Genomic DNA, 14945 nt, shown 5'->3' on the forward strand with positions numbered 1-14945 from the left:
GTAAGGTAAAACACCACGGAAAAGAGAATCTAGAACAAAGCCTGCCTGGGAGCTATGAAAATCTAGCCCACAAAGTGAGAAAACAAAGCATAATCAACATTCAAATACAAGGCATTGATATCCTTTCCTACAAATAATTTGGTTCTCATTTCGTCAGGCTCAGTCATAACAGATACACAGAACTGCAGATGAACTGTAAAGAAAGAACATCACGAAGCACTAGAGGACAAGGCATGCAAAATTACAATATAAAAGCACTGGGGTGCTTGCAGCAAAAGTTGTACTCTAAGTTTATGTCAGTAAAAGCGAAACTGTAACTACTGTAGCTGCAAGCAATGAATATAATAAAATACATGAAAAGCGTGGATAGATAAAATGTGCTCTCTGAAGTCCCTTAAACTCTTCTTCCTCAATAAACATCTGTGTCTGTTAGATCATGCTGGCATATGGCCTGACAAGGAAATCAATAATTTAGAGAAAAATTTTAATTTCTCTTTGAGTAACAACTTCCCTTTCACAGCAGTGTTTATCTTGAACCTCCCCACTGTAAAACTATTAGGTAACCTACTTGACAAGAGTATGCCAAGTCTGAGCTCTTTCAAGGTCTCTGGCTGAGAGAACCTGATGCCTTTTCATAGGTAGACTTTTAAACTGAACAGAAACTCTGAAGTTGACAAATAATAAGCACCTGGAAATGCCAGCAAATGAAAGATTACGACATCTCTTTGAACAGCCATAGTATTGAGTGATGTCTATCACCACATGGTACAATACTACTTACATGGCATATTCTTACATTCTTTACCTAGGAGGACACAGCAAAGGCCAAAATCAGCATCTATAAGAAGTGAGATTGACCTTCTAAGCAGTATATAAAGAAAGGAGCAGAAAAAAAGTAATCTGCTTGCAATTACACAAAGCATTAGAGACCATAGGAGAAATGCAGTATTTCAGCCAGTGTACGCCCACCTTTTTCCCCTTAACGGATTTACACACTCTTTCAGGACTGCACATAAAACGTAGATGGTGTGTAAAATAATGCTGGGACAGCAGTCAGAAGCTTGCATGAGATGACAACCAAGGAAGAACATGGTTGTGATTGATGGAATAACAGTGGATGTTCTGTGTAGTTCTGTATATACTACACAGAACATCTTACACACAGGCTCACCACAATGGCTCAGTTAAAACCGGTGCAAGACACAAGTTTGTAAGATACTCAGTGAATGTATTCACATTGATAGTGACAATTCTATAACTTCTCCCGTGTAGAAAGAAAATGCTTTTCAAGTGATTAATAGTTACAAGCATTTAACTATCAGACAGATGAGACCTCTTAAGAACAAGTCTTCCAGGATCACGCAAAGTACTAAGACTATAGTACAAGACCTAATGTACCTTAAGTATGGCAAACCAAAAGGTAAGAACATCAGCTGTAACATTTATACTGAAATTAATTTCATGTACAAACAACTAAAAGGATTTATTTCTCTAACAGAACTTTCTTTTGATTTCACTTGGAAGAATCTTACAGTATTTATCGTCTACATGAGCTTACGCTGATATTACTATTACTTTTAAAGCAGATAAATTTCCTACATTGTGATGATTTAATTAATGGTCTGAATTGACAGAGACCTTCTTGGAAAGAATAGTATTTTTAAGTGTAACATGCCTTACCTTGTAACATCACTACTAGCTTGTTCTTCTTGCTTGGGTTCAGATAATGATGCATCTCCATTACTTAAACTTTCAATCATGGATAGCTCTGTACTGCTTTGTGACATGTCTTTGCATTTACTGAGATTTGCTAATGAAGTCACCACATTTGCCAGTGTACTTAAATCTCCTTGACATGCTTCTACCTAAGGGAAAAGAATAGTTTTTAATTCTCAGTTAATTGGCAGCAGTTAATCTGCAAGAGAAGAGTCTAACTTTCACATAAACAAAGAATTGAGCATGTGCAAAGATACACCTCTAAAAAAACTGTTCTCAGTACATGGGTAGCCACAATACAGAAATTAGACACTGCACTGCATCTAAAATATGAAATATTTTGACATTCACTTGTGAAAGTAATACCTATCACTTTCAGAAAGAATACTACTGATGGTAAGCAAGTGCAGAAAGAAGATTTCACTTATCTATGCATTAGTCCATCACCAGGAATATATGACTGCTCTAGATTTTATTTTTAGCATCTTCCTTCCCCATGTAAATGAGTCAGTAGTAATAGGGTAGAAGAATGTCTGAGAAGAAGGAATGCATGGAAAGTCACCTTTATAAACAGGCAGAAAAAGAATTCTGCTGGAGCCTTTTGGTGTTTACGTCTTTGTTTAACTGCGAAGGAACAAAGTGATTCAGTGGCTAATAACTCAGAGAGGCGGTAAGATGTGTCCCACCGAAAACAAAAGGACATTACTACAGACAAGTATGCTGCTGCAAACACCAGACAGAGCAAGCAAAGCAAAATGCATGAAAACAGTATGAGGTAATTTAGTATCAGCTAGAAAAACATGAACACTTCCTACTGTGCTTATGTGAGGGAGCTACCACATGGCTTTAGTGGATCAGTACGTACAACAAAATGGAAACAAAGGAAAACCAGCTTAGAAATAAGACTGTTGATGAGATAGGTCTTATCAGCTTTGCCAAAAAAAAATAGTGATTCAGGAGAAAAAAATCCAACCATATTTACAATATGCACCGTGGTAATGCCAAGAGAAGTTTTGTGAATACCTCATTTTATTTGTGCAAAAGAGTGAGCCAAGGGTCAGGATTATCCCAACACAAAAATTAAAATAATACAGCCCTTAAAGCTCTCTAAAAACGTGAAAGAAGGGCATTTACTTTGTAGTGTTTTCAGCATTTGTACTGTGTGAGGCTAAGAGGATTCTTGTAAAGAGAAGGCATTTATAACACAGGTGAATGTTGTAAAGGAGTGTTTTAAAGATTAACCAAATAAAACACCCTTCTCTCCTTACATATACAATTACAGCAAGTAGCTCTACTTATTATATCAGTCATATCATCACATACCTTATCTGGAGTCATCAGCACAGTAGGCTCACTTTTTATTGCAGATGGATGAATGTTAACAAACATTCCTGATTCCAGCAAGCCCGTTGATCTGACAGAAAACAGTACAAGTTTTCATTTTGATTAATTTGAAAATTGAATTTTCTTTTTTCAGAAGACAAATAGCCACTTCTGAATCAAATTTACATACCTCGCTGTGTCATTGTCTGTTACAAAAGTTGGGGTTGCAGCTAATGGACTACGAAGATCTTTCCGAATGTAGATCTTTTCTGTAGAAGCTGCACAGTTAGAAGATTTTTCTCTTGACACTTCAATAGGTTTCCTCTCACACTGTACAGCTACAGAAATAATACCCAACTGTTAAATCACACCCTGAATTACAGACTAAGAAATAATACTTTTTTCTTTATTTACTATTCAATTTAATATAATTTATAATTCTGAAAATAACTAAAATATATAAAAAATATATCCCATAACCAACAAGCTAACAAGTTAGATAAAAACCAGCACACTGACTTGATGAGTTATAAGTGAAATGATGTAGTAGTCAAAGTCTGAGACTGAACATATGTAGCATTTTCAAGTTACAATTAAGGGAGACATCCCTCCGTTTTTAACTTGAATCAAAATGGAAGCTTAAAGCTTCTCATTCTCTCAGTTTCACTATCCCACACTCTTACTTCCTTTGTAAAGGACTCGTGGTACGTTTTTCTATGGATTGTGGGTCTGTGTTGAACCCACGGAACTTCATGCTCTTAAAGAAGCTTCTCGAATTAAGACCTTAGACAATACAGAGGGAAAGGTATATTCAAAAAGTTCAGTTCAGACCATTTAAGATCAATCTGGGCAACACCCTGACTCACAGTCACTGACTTCAGAGATGAAGTGGATTTTTAATTTGAATGGCTCAGTGAAACAAGGTGGAATGAATCTGGGCTTTAGCCTACAGATGTATCACCTTGCTTTAAAGAGTTCCCCTATAGGGAAAATGGAAATGTGAAGAATGTGTAACTTGAGATAAAACATTAAAAACTTTTCAAGAAAGCAGTAGACTATGATGCTATTCAAACTTTGATACTGATAAATATCTTAAAACCTCAAATGTCATAGTATCAAAAATTGACAATGCCATTGAAGCCAACCTGCAACCCAGAAATAGTGCTTTAATGGGTGGGAGAGGGAGGCAAGTATTTCATCTTTCTTTGCAAACGCTGTGCTCACTAGCAGGGTCTGACTCTGCTGAGAAAAGGCCAAGTCTTCTTCAAGGGACAAATAACCCCCACTGAGGGAGCTACAGTCAGGGATGATGCTAAGTTTTCTTTCCTTTTCCCACCTCATTGAGTAATGAGACTTATCACCAAACAATCCTCTCCCCCACTCAGTATTCCCCCGTGACCCAGAGATTATTTTCCTGCCTTCCGATCCCTAACCCCAGAGAATTTGTTCTGCTTATAAAGTCTTCTGTGGAGGGGCCTTTTCTTACATAACTGCCAGCTGAACTAGAGGGTAAAGATCCACTTTCACTGTCCCAGCTTTTCCTCCCTTTCTGAATTAATTTCCTCTGTGTTACTGATTTCTGCTGAGAGAAGCAGGGCTGTAAGGAGGAAAATGTCCACAGAGGTTCAAGAGGATCAGCCAAATAAGAACAGGATGACAAGAAAGCAGAGAACAAGACCAATACTGTATGCAGCAGCAGCGTCACAGTATTAGGTCTGAAGAATTTGTGTTTTGTGTGATTTTCTGTGCATTTAGTATTCTGATACTGCTGTGATATTCCAATACCACTACATCTAATGTATGGAAGGCTAAAAAGGAACTTGGAATCTGCAGGAATTGGTAAGAACTAAACTTTAGATCACTATGGATCTCTGCCTTGTAAATAACTGTCTCTGCAGAGCTTTGCCAAAAGTGAACAGTAATTGCCAGTAATCTCAGTTATGGAAAAACTGAAAGGAAGTAGAATTCAAAAAATGCAGTAGCTTAATTTACACATAAAAAAGTTGAACTGCATTAAAAAAATGCAGACATGCTTTATATTTGCCACATAGGAGTAACAATTCACTCACTTTCATCACATGGGATGAGCTTATTAAGCTTTTAAAGCAAACACTTGAAAGCATTTCATATTTCTGATACACCAAACTTGTACAGTTCTTTAAACGAAAAAGATACAATGATTTAAAAATATATAAGCAAGATAACAATTTGTATCTATACAAAGCATATCTTTTGTAGCATGAAGTAGCTGCCAGGGAAAGCAATTTGCTCTTATTCAGACTTACAATCTTGTTTCATCCCAAAGGCGATGCATCTCTGCAGCCTGCAATACTGACAGCGATTGCGGTGGTGTTTGTTAATGACACAGTCTTTTGTTCCTCGGCAGGAATAAACTAAATTCTTCCGTATACTCCTTTTAAAGAATCCTTTGCATCCCTCACAAGTTACTGCTCCATAATGACGCCCTAGTTACAAAGTACCAGAAAGCATGACATTAATTTTACAGTAGAATATTATTTTTTTAAGACTTCATGTTTATTAAAAACAAAGTATCAGTTATTTTACCCAGAAAAAGAACACTCTTTTCCCCCATGGGTTTCAGATCTTAAAATATATTGGGGCTATAAAACAACATAGAAAAGCAAGTGTGCCATTTCTCTAGTTCAAAGCATGTGAACAGGATTTTACAAACAGGCAAGCTGCTTATTAAATTATTTCCTTATCTGTTGACAGTAGTGTTAAAAAAGGCTGAGAAAACAGGTTAGCAAGAATACAGCAAAAAATACTTTAATTTATACATTTCTCTAGCAATTTTTCCTACAGACAATCCCTGTGATTGCTCATTACAAGTTCAGCTGTCAAAATTGTATGCATTAAATCTAATGAAACCATGGAAAGTGCAAACATGGCATTGGCATTTGACAGCAGCAGGCAATCACTTCAAAGCTTTGCTTTCACCTTTCATTTTCCTAACAGGGTAATGGTACATCCATAGTTCTTGCAGTAAAACATCAATGAAAGAATAATCTAGAATAGCTGCAACTTTTTTTTTGAAGACCAGTTCTGTGAGTTTTCTGTGTAATATAAAAATTTCTATGATATACTACAGAAAGTAAGTTTGAAAATTATTTTTAGAAGTAAATTATTTTTATTTTGCATAAACTATAAACATTACTAAAAAGGATTGATGAGGGCATCCTTGGCAGTTACAACAATTTCAATTTATGAATCCCTGAAATACCTACAGCCCATTACAAAAGTAAATCACAAACATGACCCAATTTAGGAGAAAACACTTTTAGATTCTTTCCAGAAGTTTCTAGAAATTCTAACAGGTTTTCTAGATTCCTTTCACAATCTTTTTACCACTACTAAAATGTGAAATTTCAAAAGCATATTATATATTAAAAGAATAATGTGTGAAGCATTTTTGCAGAAGCTGGATTTTGAATATTCATTCTGCAAAATACTCGTGCGTGCTGCTTCTGTACCTCCTCTTTGATGTAGCTTCTTGGATTCCAGCTTGGAAGTGTCTGCAAAGCAGTTTTCATGACACTGTTTGTGACATGGGAAGCTCCCCAAAACCTACAGATGCTCAGAGAAACATGGCGCTCTCCCCAGTCATTACCACTACTCAATACTCCAAGGCCAGCACAGGAGGAACACCTCCTGGGATCTCCAGCCCCTCAAGGGAGACTCCAGCCCTCCACTGGGGAGTCAGAGAAGTGTTAACAATCAGAATACACCAACCAGATCTTTGCCTTAACCTTGGCAGAAATTTCCTCGAGATGGGTGAAGTCTGACACGTATTTAAAGCTCTAGCAACTGCATTTTTAATGTTAAACTTTGCCAATTTTTGGGAAAAAAAACTGTAATTGATTTTATTTTCTAGGAAGTTTGCTCCCTGCTGGAAGGAGACCTTGCAGGTTCCTCACTAGGGGAAATGGAAGGGAAAGCACTGACCTCCTCACTCCGGTGACATGACCAAAGGGAATGGCATGAAGCTGGTCTGGGGAATTTTAGGATAGATGTTAGGAAAAAGGTTCTTTACCCAGAGGGTGGTTGGGCACTGGAACAGGCTCCCCAGGGCAGTGGTCACAGCATCAAACCTGAGAGAGCTCAAGAAGTGTTTGGAAAATGCTCTCAGGTACATGGTGTGACTCATGGGGATGGTGCTGTGCAGGGCCAGGAGTTGGACTTCAGTGATCTTTGTGGGTCCCTTACAACTCAGGATATTTTATGATTCGATATCAAACAACAATAAATCCTATCCATGAACACTAGAGTACCATTTAGTGTAATTCTCCACCGCATGTAAAGAGATTTATATATGTATATGCATGCAAACTGTTATAAAAATTTTAAACTGCTTTTATAAAATTGCACTACCTTAAAAAAAAAGAAAGGAAAAAAAATAAATACCTGATGCTTTGTCTCCACATACAACACACAGATCAAACACTTTATTTAAGCCCTGTTCATTGGGTGAGTTGTCTGTTAAAATCTGAAAAAAAGCGTGAAAGCATTTAATTTTTCTTACCATTAGATAGTAAAATACATCTCATGCTCTTGGTTTTTGCCTAATATAGGGGACTAAATCTACAAAGTATCATGTTTTCTTGATTACATCCAATAGTCTTCAGAGACACAAAGTAACTACCTGCCATGCCACTGTGCTCCCTGTCAGGAGGGAACAAGACTTTTATTTGTTATGCTTCTGAGAAGAATTCAAGATTTCATTTATCTAAACACTAGTTCTGCGAAGTGGACTGACATTTTGAAAAACTTTTAGCATCAGCATACTCTTACCTTTTGTTCAATTTTATACTTAAATACTAATGACTCATCCATAGTACAAAAGAAGACCTAAACATTAAACACATGGAACAAAAAAAATCCCTTGTAAAGGCTAATAGATCTACACTGAGGTTTATTGACTCCTTTTTTTTATAATACACACAAACGTGGACCAAAAGAAAAGGTACTCTGGACACTATCATTAACTATCAATTGGTATTATAGTTTGGCTTTCGGTAACAGTTTGACATTATTCAGGTATTCCTGTCTTGTCTCATTCATTTATCTCTGGTACCTGTAAAGTTTTGTAAGCACATAATTTTAGAATCCCAGTACTACAGGGTAGGCATCAGAACCTTTCACTTAATCTTTGAAAACTATCCCACTGCAACATAAATAAAGCATAGCAAAAACTCAATTTAAAAAAGGAACACACGAATCACAAGTAACAGCCCAACATTATCCTGACACAGAAAAGAAAAAAAATTCTTCTCATTAAAAAGAGAATACAGTTTAGAAGATTGAAGAGTTTTTAACTTCTACTGTGTCTTAAAGGGAAGCCAGGCTCCTCATTCTTGCTTCACTTATTCAGAACAGGACCTCTAATAAAAAGGGACGTAACTGAAACAGAAAGTACTCTCTCTTCTACAGAGAAAATTAAGAAATTGTGCTTTTTAGAGTTTGGAACACAGTACAGATGATATATGCAGGAAAGTTTAACAAGCATACTTCTAGTTCGCCTTTTAAACAATACTGTCTCCAAGGTTCATCTCTTAAGTTTTCTTTAAAAAAACACCAACTTCTTAAGAAAAATAAGACGATGAGTTAAGAGAATATTAACCTTTGGATCCTTCCAAGTTTCCAGTATTAACGTTATGTATTTTCATGATATTATATAAAATACATATAAATAAATTTTAAGTCCTTCCATAAACTAAAGCTACACTGAAATGGGAAGTTCCACATATGGAAGGACTACAGAGTCGGCCCATGAGGAGATAAAAATCCCAGACTCAGAGAATTCGTTAACTGACCTTGAACATGAAGAATAAAAATTATTATTATGAAGAACAGCCACTGAAGTTAAAATAGAGGATGGGAGAAAGGGTCTTGCCAAATGAGTCAATGTAAAGATAAGATGCAGTAACAGAGGTTTTTGGCAGAACAAACACATGGGCATTTAAAGTGAAGGCTACAGAAGAAGAAGAAGAAGAAAACAGGTGAAATTGCAGACAGATCATTTGAGGGAGAAAATACAAAGATCCCAAAGGGGATGCAGGTGAACAACAAATGAATGGAACTCTCTATTTCATGAACTTTTAAATGGATGAAGGAAATTTCTACCCATACGTATCAGCAGACAACAGAACAATTTAACTACAGTGACAGAATACTCTGCTGCCTCTCAAACTGACCTATTTTGCCCAAATGATACAATCAGAACTACAGCTTTCAAATTTTTGTACACATTTCCTCTTTTCCTGAATTTTGCCTTTTAAACCAGTGTGGCACACTTCTCATCTCTTAAGTTGTCTTTGAAAATAATTTTTATGTGGATTACTCATATCCCATTGGTTTGTATTTTTGTTGAGGCTTACCTAAAATACAAAGTGTATGATAACGCTAAGCATGCTTCAATACCTCTCAATAGGATTGGCTTTTGCTACTGGTCCCCTATTCACAGTAATCCAATTCTTTGGAGCAAGGACCTAGGATGTCCATTTGCAAGGAACTGTGAGTTTCAAAAACAAAAGTATTATATAATACAGAGATTCTTTCAAGCTTACACAACATGTGGGTACTGAATCAGAGTGGACTGGTTCACAGAAGAGCACAAACTAAACAGTCTGCAGGGTCTGCAGCTGAAAACAGATTACCTGAAAGAGGATATTGTAGTGATTTATAAACCCCCACACAAATCCTTACTAGTATCTTATAGTGCAAGAGACACCCAATTAAACACTTCTCTCAGATGGCCAAATCAACTTAAGTATTCTTTGCACACCATACAATACTATAGGATATTATACAGACTAAAGCATATATGGTCTATATAAATAACAAAAAAGTTGTTTAACAGCAGCTATCAAATATGATGGCCTTACTGCAGTCTCCAAATCAGGAGGTTGCTCTGCATCATCAGCTAATGAAAGTAAAAGGATATGCTCAGAGAAATCATTATTTACTCGGCCAGTTTTTAATATTTTTCCTTAAGCAGCTGCTTATGGTCATAATGTTTAAGTGTTTGCTAAGGAACTAAATGGACTGTAGCTACCTGAATGTTGTCTGGCCTACCACTGATGTATTTTAACAGCAGCATAAATGTGTGTGGGTGAATTATATGCAGTAACTGTACCTTAGCTGGAGTGCAGTAACCTCCTACTTCATGCTGAAGGAGGTCACATCTCCCAACTCTTCTTGCATGTTTTTGACATAATTCACATCAGTGCCATCCCATCCCTGCCAGGCTGAGGATGTGGGACAAAAAGCTTGGAAACTGGAGGGTGGCAACTATGGAAGTGGCACATATAACGTGCATGGGAGTAAGGTCCACTGGGGACCAGCTTAGGGAGTTACAACCCTGGCTAGTTACAGTATCACATCAGTAAACCCAAAATCATTAGTGTTATTTTCTCATCCCCATGGACTAATGTATTTCCTGCTAAATAGTCTGAGCACTACTGTAGACTACAATTCACACAGCTGAACAGTTGCAACAGTGTACAAAAAGGAAAACAAGCAAAAGGAAATGTTAAGCGATAAGGATAATGGAGAAAAGTGTATGTTCTTTAACAATACATGAAAACAGATGGAGAATCAACAAGCAGAAATAAAGGACTATTGGCATGGCAGAATCTGGAAATGACAATAAAAATAACTCTATTCTTTCTAACATCATGAGCCAGCATATAAATTTTAAAAGCAACAAATCTACTAAAAAAAGTTTTTCAATAATTTCCAAGTATCCACAATGAGTCCTAGTGCAAGGAAAATTATACTTTAAAAAAAATCAAAAAGGAGAACCCAGACAGACTTATTTGGAAATAAAACATCTTTTCTTATCCCATTTGAATGAAAATTACAAAATAAAGTGGATTATCTACCTGGATGTGTTGTGCAGATATATCAGGGGATGCAAAAAACAGTTGGTTGACACCTGCAGCATCTGGAGTTGCCAGGATAACTTTTCCTGGAGTGGAATCTTGTCTGGCAAGGATCACCTTGCTTGGGGTAGAGCCATCATGATTTGTTAAGATGAACTGCTTGCCTGCTGAGCTCTGATCAAGTGCTGTAACAATCTGAATCTTCTGGCCCGTCTGCTGATCTGTGACAATCTAATAATACATTTATCTCAAATTGTTACGGTAATTTCAGTTAACTTTTTGGACCCAATCCGGGCACTTGAAGAAAATGGGAATTTTGCCTTTCACATTTGAGAAGCAGGATCATCTTCCCCTCTGTCACACAAGAGTGAATTAAACTCAGGCGAAAACTTGGATTTTCACTGTATTTGAAACACATTTCAACCAAGGGTGTTTGAAGTGAAAACCTGAGTTCGTACTCAATTTTTACAACTGGCGCATGCTTTTACAACAGTACTGAAACTCTTGACAATTCTAACATCCAGAACTCAAGGCATGCCTGTAGCTGAGCCCTAAGACCCATCAGGTTATGAGAAATCTTAAATCTTGAATTCACTGCATTCTACATGAAGTGCTTACAGCACCTCCAAGGTTTGGTTACTTAGTAAAAAACTTCTTAAAACCACAAATGTAGATGTCCAAGTGAAAGAAGTAAGCATCAAACAGCAGGAAGAGCAATCATATTGTTGCACCTGTATATACATTTTAGACTTCATTTTTCTACATATACATTTCTAAATAAAATAAGTGAAACAGAATCTCTTTCCCTGTCGTTTTTTCTTTTCTTCTTTTAAGGAAAAACTGATTTTTGTTCTGTAATCAAGAACAGATCTACAGGCTGTTTTTTTCCATTTTATCCCTATATTCAAGCACAAATACAGCAGAATTTTATTAAATAATCCTCCACTTTCTGCCAACTTTGTCATAAGATTATAATTCTCGGAGAAAATACTCAACATTCTATATACATATTCTATTATAAATCTCCCTTTTAGTCACTTAATTTCTCCATCAAAATGCCTATGTGAAAAACTCCCTGATTTATTCTGGAGACTAAGGAGAATTATCCTACAAAGACTGTTTCCTGCAAACTATTTTGAATTACAGCTCAATAAAATAGTTCCTATTAACTTGTTTTTTAAATTATAACCAAACATTTATGTTTACCTACACATACTCAACATTCCTATTACGGATATGAATTTTGTTTTTATTACAGATGACATTTATTTCATTGTCTAACACTTACCATAACTAGTTCCACAGTTATTGGGGTGTCAATATTAATTACATTTCCTAGGTGGAGAACCATGGCACAAAGAAACAGAACGAGGCACAATTTCACGGGAGTTTTTTATCAGCTTTGCTATTGCACCTTCACAACAGGCTTATTACTTTCTCTAAATGCTCAATACCTGCATATAGTTTACATTTTAAAAAGATATGCAGTGATGAGTATCCAATTTCAGCAGTTATAATGCAATATTGCCACTTTCAAATATTCAGAAATAATGAGTTTCAAAATACACAAAATGACTGTGTTTCCTTCAGGTGACTTTGTGCTCCTAACATTTTAATGGATCAAATTTCAATTCTTTTTCTCTGCAAAATATGATTAAAAGATTCTCTAAGAGAAAAGTGCCAGTAAAATGATAAAATTCTAAATGCTAAAGAACAAAAAATATGGGATTTGGGGTGTAGGGTGAGAAGACAATGCAAAAACATGACAATAATTATCAACATGATAAATTTTCTGTTCAGTTTTTTCATATATCCACAGGTCTGGGACCACAAATGGCTATAGCAATCCCTTATTTCTTCTTTAAATTCCTTTATGTTGGTTCTGTATTCTTTAGAAGGCAAACTTCCTTGCCGTTTTCGTTTCCTTCTTTCCTTAATTTCCTTTTCCTTGTTCCATTTTCCTTCATTTACAATCTTTATTTCTCCTGTGTAATTTTTGGCTGTTTTCAAAGTAGCTGATATTCCATTCCCCTTCTTTCCAAACACATCTATTTTATTTGGATTAGGAGAAATCCAATGTATGTTATCCTCAACAGGGTGCATAGATGTACAAAAGCCAAACAGAACACTGTGCTGTTTTTTGAATTTCCAGACCTGCTCTTTGAAAGACACTCTTATCTAAAATCTGTCTCCCTATTAAACCTTAAAAGCGCAACTGTGTGTACCCCAAAAAAGGTATATACTCCATCTAGTTAGGTTTATACAAAGTAAACTCAAAAACCGGCATGCCCCAAACAGTGAAGACACAAACTTGAACTACAGCTGAAATTTTGGGATATATATACTAAGTTATCTTTTTTCCTATTGTAGTCCAGCTGTGTAATTAAGAAAATATATGTACTTGTAGATAAATATGGCAGGACAGCAGGCAAAAGAACCACTGCTACTTCACACAATTCACTTCACCTTCTATTTAACAAATAAGAGTCCCAACTCTTCAAATGGGTTCCTGCAATTCTAGGAGGATGCCCAGGTAGTTTTCACTACATGATACAGTGTTACATTAACATCCACACCAAGCTATTCAACCTGCACAAGTGGCTTCTGCAGCTGACAAGCACTTGACAGAGGCATAAGAGAAAGCAGTTTAAACAATTAAGCACATTCTGTCTGCAGCTGACCTCTTACAGCCATACACCTGCAAAAACTCCACCTACATTGCAATGGGGACACTGAAAAGTGGAGCAGTTCACCATAGTACAACAACCTGCAATACCTAAATGTCAAGGTAAGAGAAAAAAATAATCAGAGGGAAGAAAAAAAGCACTTCTCTTCTGAAGAGAATCCATCATGACTCAGTGACAACACACTATCTTTCTTAATAATCTGAAACTCAATATTGCTAAAACGATGTTATAAAACAGGAATGTATCAATTCAGGATTGACTGCATAAATATACACTACCCTCATGTACTTCATTTAAGCACCCTGATGATAATGGAAGATATTATTTTCCTTTATTGCTTTTAAGCCTGGTCTGTTAACAAGTTCTGACTTCCATTTGAACATCATTTCAATAAATTAAACACCTCAATAACTGTGTGTTCCTATTTTAGGAAAAAGAAAGTGTCTAAACACAGACAACTAATATACCTGTTTAGAACAGCCAGTTTTGTGCAAAAATGTCTGTTGAACAAATGTGGCATTCAACTTTTCTCCCAGAAGAAATGCTAGCCTTCCCTAAGAAGATTGACTAATGAAACATGTTTTAAAGAACCTTTTACTGAGGATTTTTTATTTCAAGATTTCAGATAATTAAGTGCATTTAATAATAATAATAAAGGAAAAAACACTTATTGGAAATAAATACTCAAAATTATTCAATCTAACATTTATGGTGGACATTTCACTGAGCTACACTTATTCCTACAAGCTACTTTGCTCTTCACATAAATTCTTCTCTGAGCAAAGTTTTTACTACTGTTTGATACTGGTGATATGTTTGTAGATGTCTCTTGCAGGAAGGATGCCACTTGACTAAGTGTTGTTCCACACATATCAAGAGACAACAACTGAAGTGTTACCATCAATTTTGAAGACAGAATTAATGAGCATGATGCAAAAAGACAACGGACAAAGTAGCTGGGTTAGAAACAAGTGATCTTCCAGCTACAGAAGATGTGAAAAACTACATAAAAGTCGCTGTCCTCAGAAATACAGCTATTCTACATTCATTATACTTGCAGTAGCTACAGTGCCTAACCAAGAGCAGGTCTTCCCCCAAAAAAAAGCTGTCACAGAAAGGTTAGAAGTCTGCCACTGGATGTGAACCAACAGTACTGTTCAACAGTAAAGGCTCATGGGCTTGTATGTCCGTGTCTCACATTCTGATACTGAAATTGTATCTAATGGCTTCACACTAAAGGGATATTATAACATACAGGTGTTGATGATGAAAATCAAAGGTAAAGAGATGATTGTTAATTGATGAACACAAATTAGTT

General features: G+C 36.1%; 1 protein-coding gene across 10 annotated transcripts in view; it reads right to left on the reverse strand.

The window, feature by feature from the left end:
- The window catches only part of NR2C1 (nuclear receptor subfamily 2 group C member 1), a 48068-nt gene that overhangs the window by 13442 nt on the left and 19681 nt on the right, over window positions 1-14945 (reverse strand). For 9 of the 10 annotated variants that reach the window (XM_069000274.1, XM_069000238.1, XM_069000265.1 and 6 more), the window contains 6 exons: window positions 10941-11171; window positions 7462-7543; window positions 5325-5504; window positions 3230-3377; window positions 3040-3130; window positions 1681-1865 (listed from right to left, as the gene is read on the reverse strand). In XM_069000274.1, coding sequence (XP_068856375.1) covers window positions 1681-1865; window positions 3040-3130; window positions 3230-3377; window positions 5325-5504; window positions 7462-7543; window positions 10941-11171 — 917 coding nt within the window. The remainder of the gene's footprint in view (window positions 1-1680; window positions 1866-3039; window positions 3131-3229; window positions 3378-5324; window positions 5505-7461; window positions 7544-10940; window positions 11172-14945) is intronic. The other variant, XM_069000298.1, reaches the window with a different exon arrangement.

The sequence above is a fragment of the Aphelocoma coerulescens genome, chromosome 1A (genome assembly GCF_041296385.1).
Source record: "Aphelocoma coerulescens isolate FSJ_1873_10779 chromosome 1A, UR_Acoe_1.0, whole genome shotgun sequence".
Taxonomy (NCBI): Eukaryota; Metazoa; Chordata; class Aves; order Passeriformes; family Corvidae; genus Aphelocoma; species Aphelocoma coerulescens.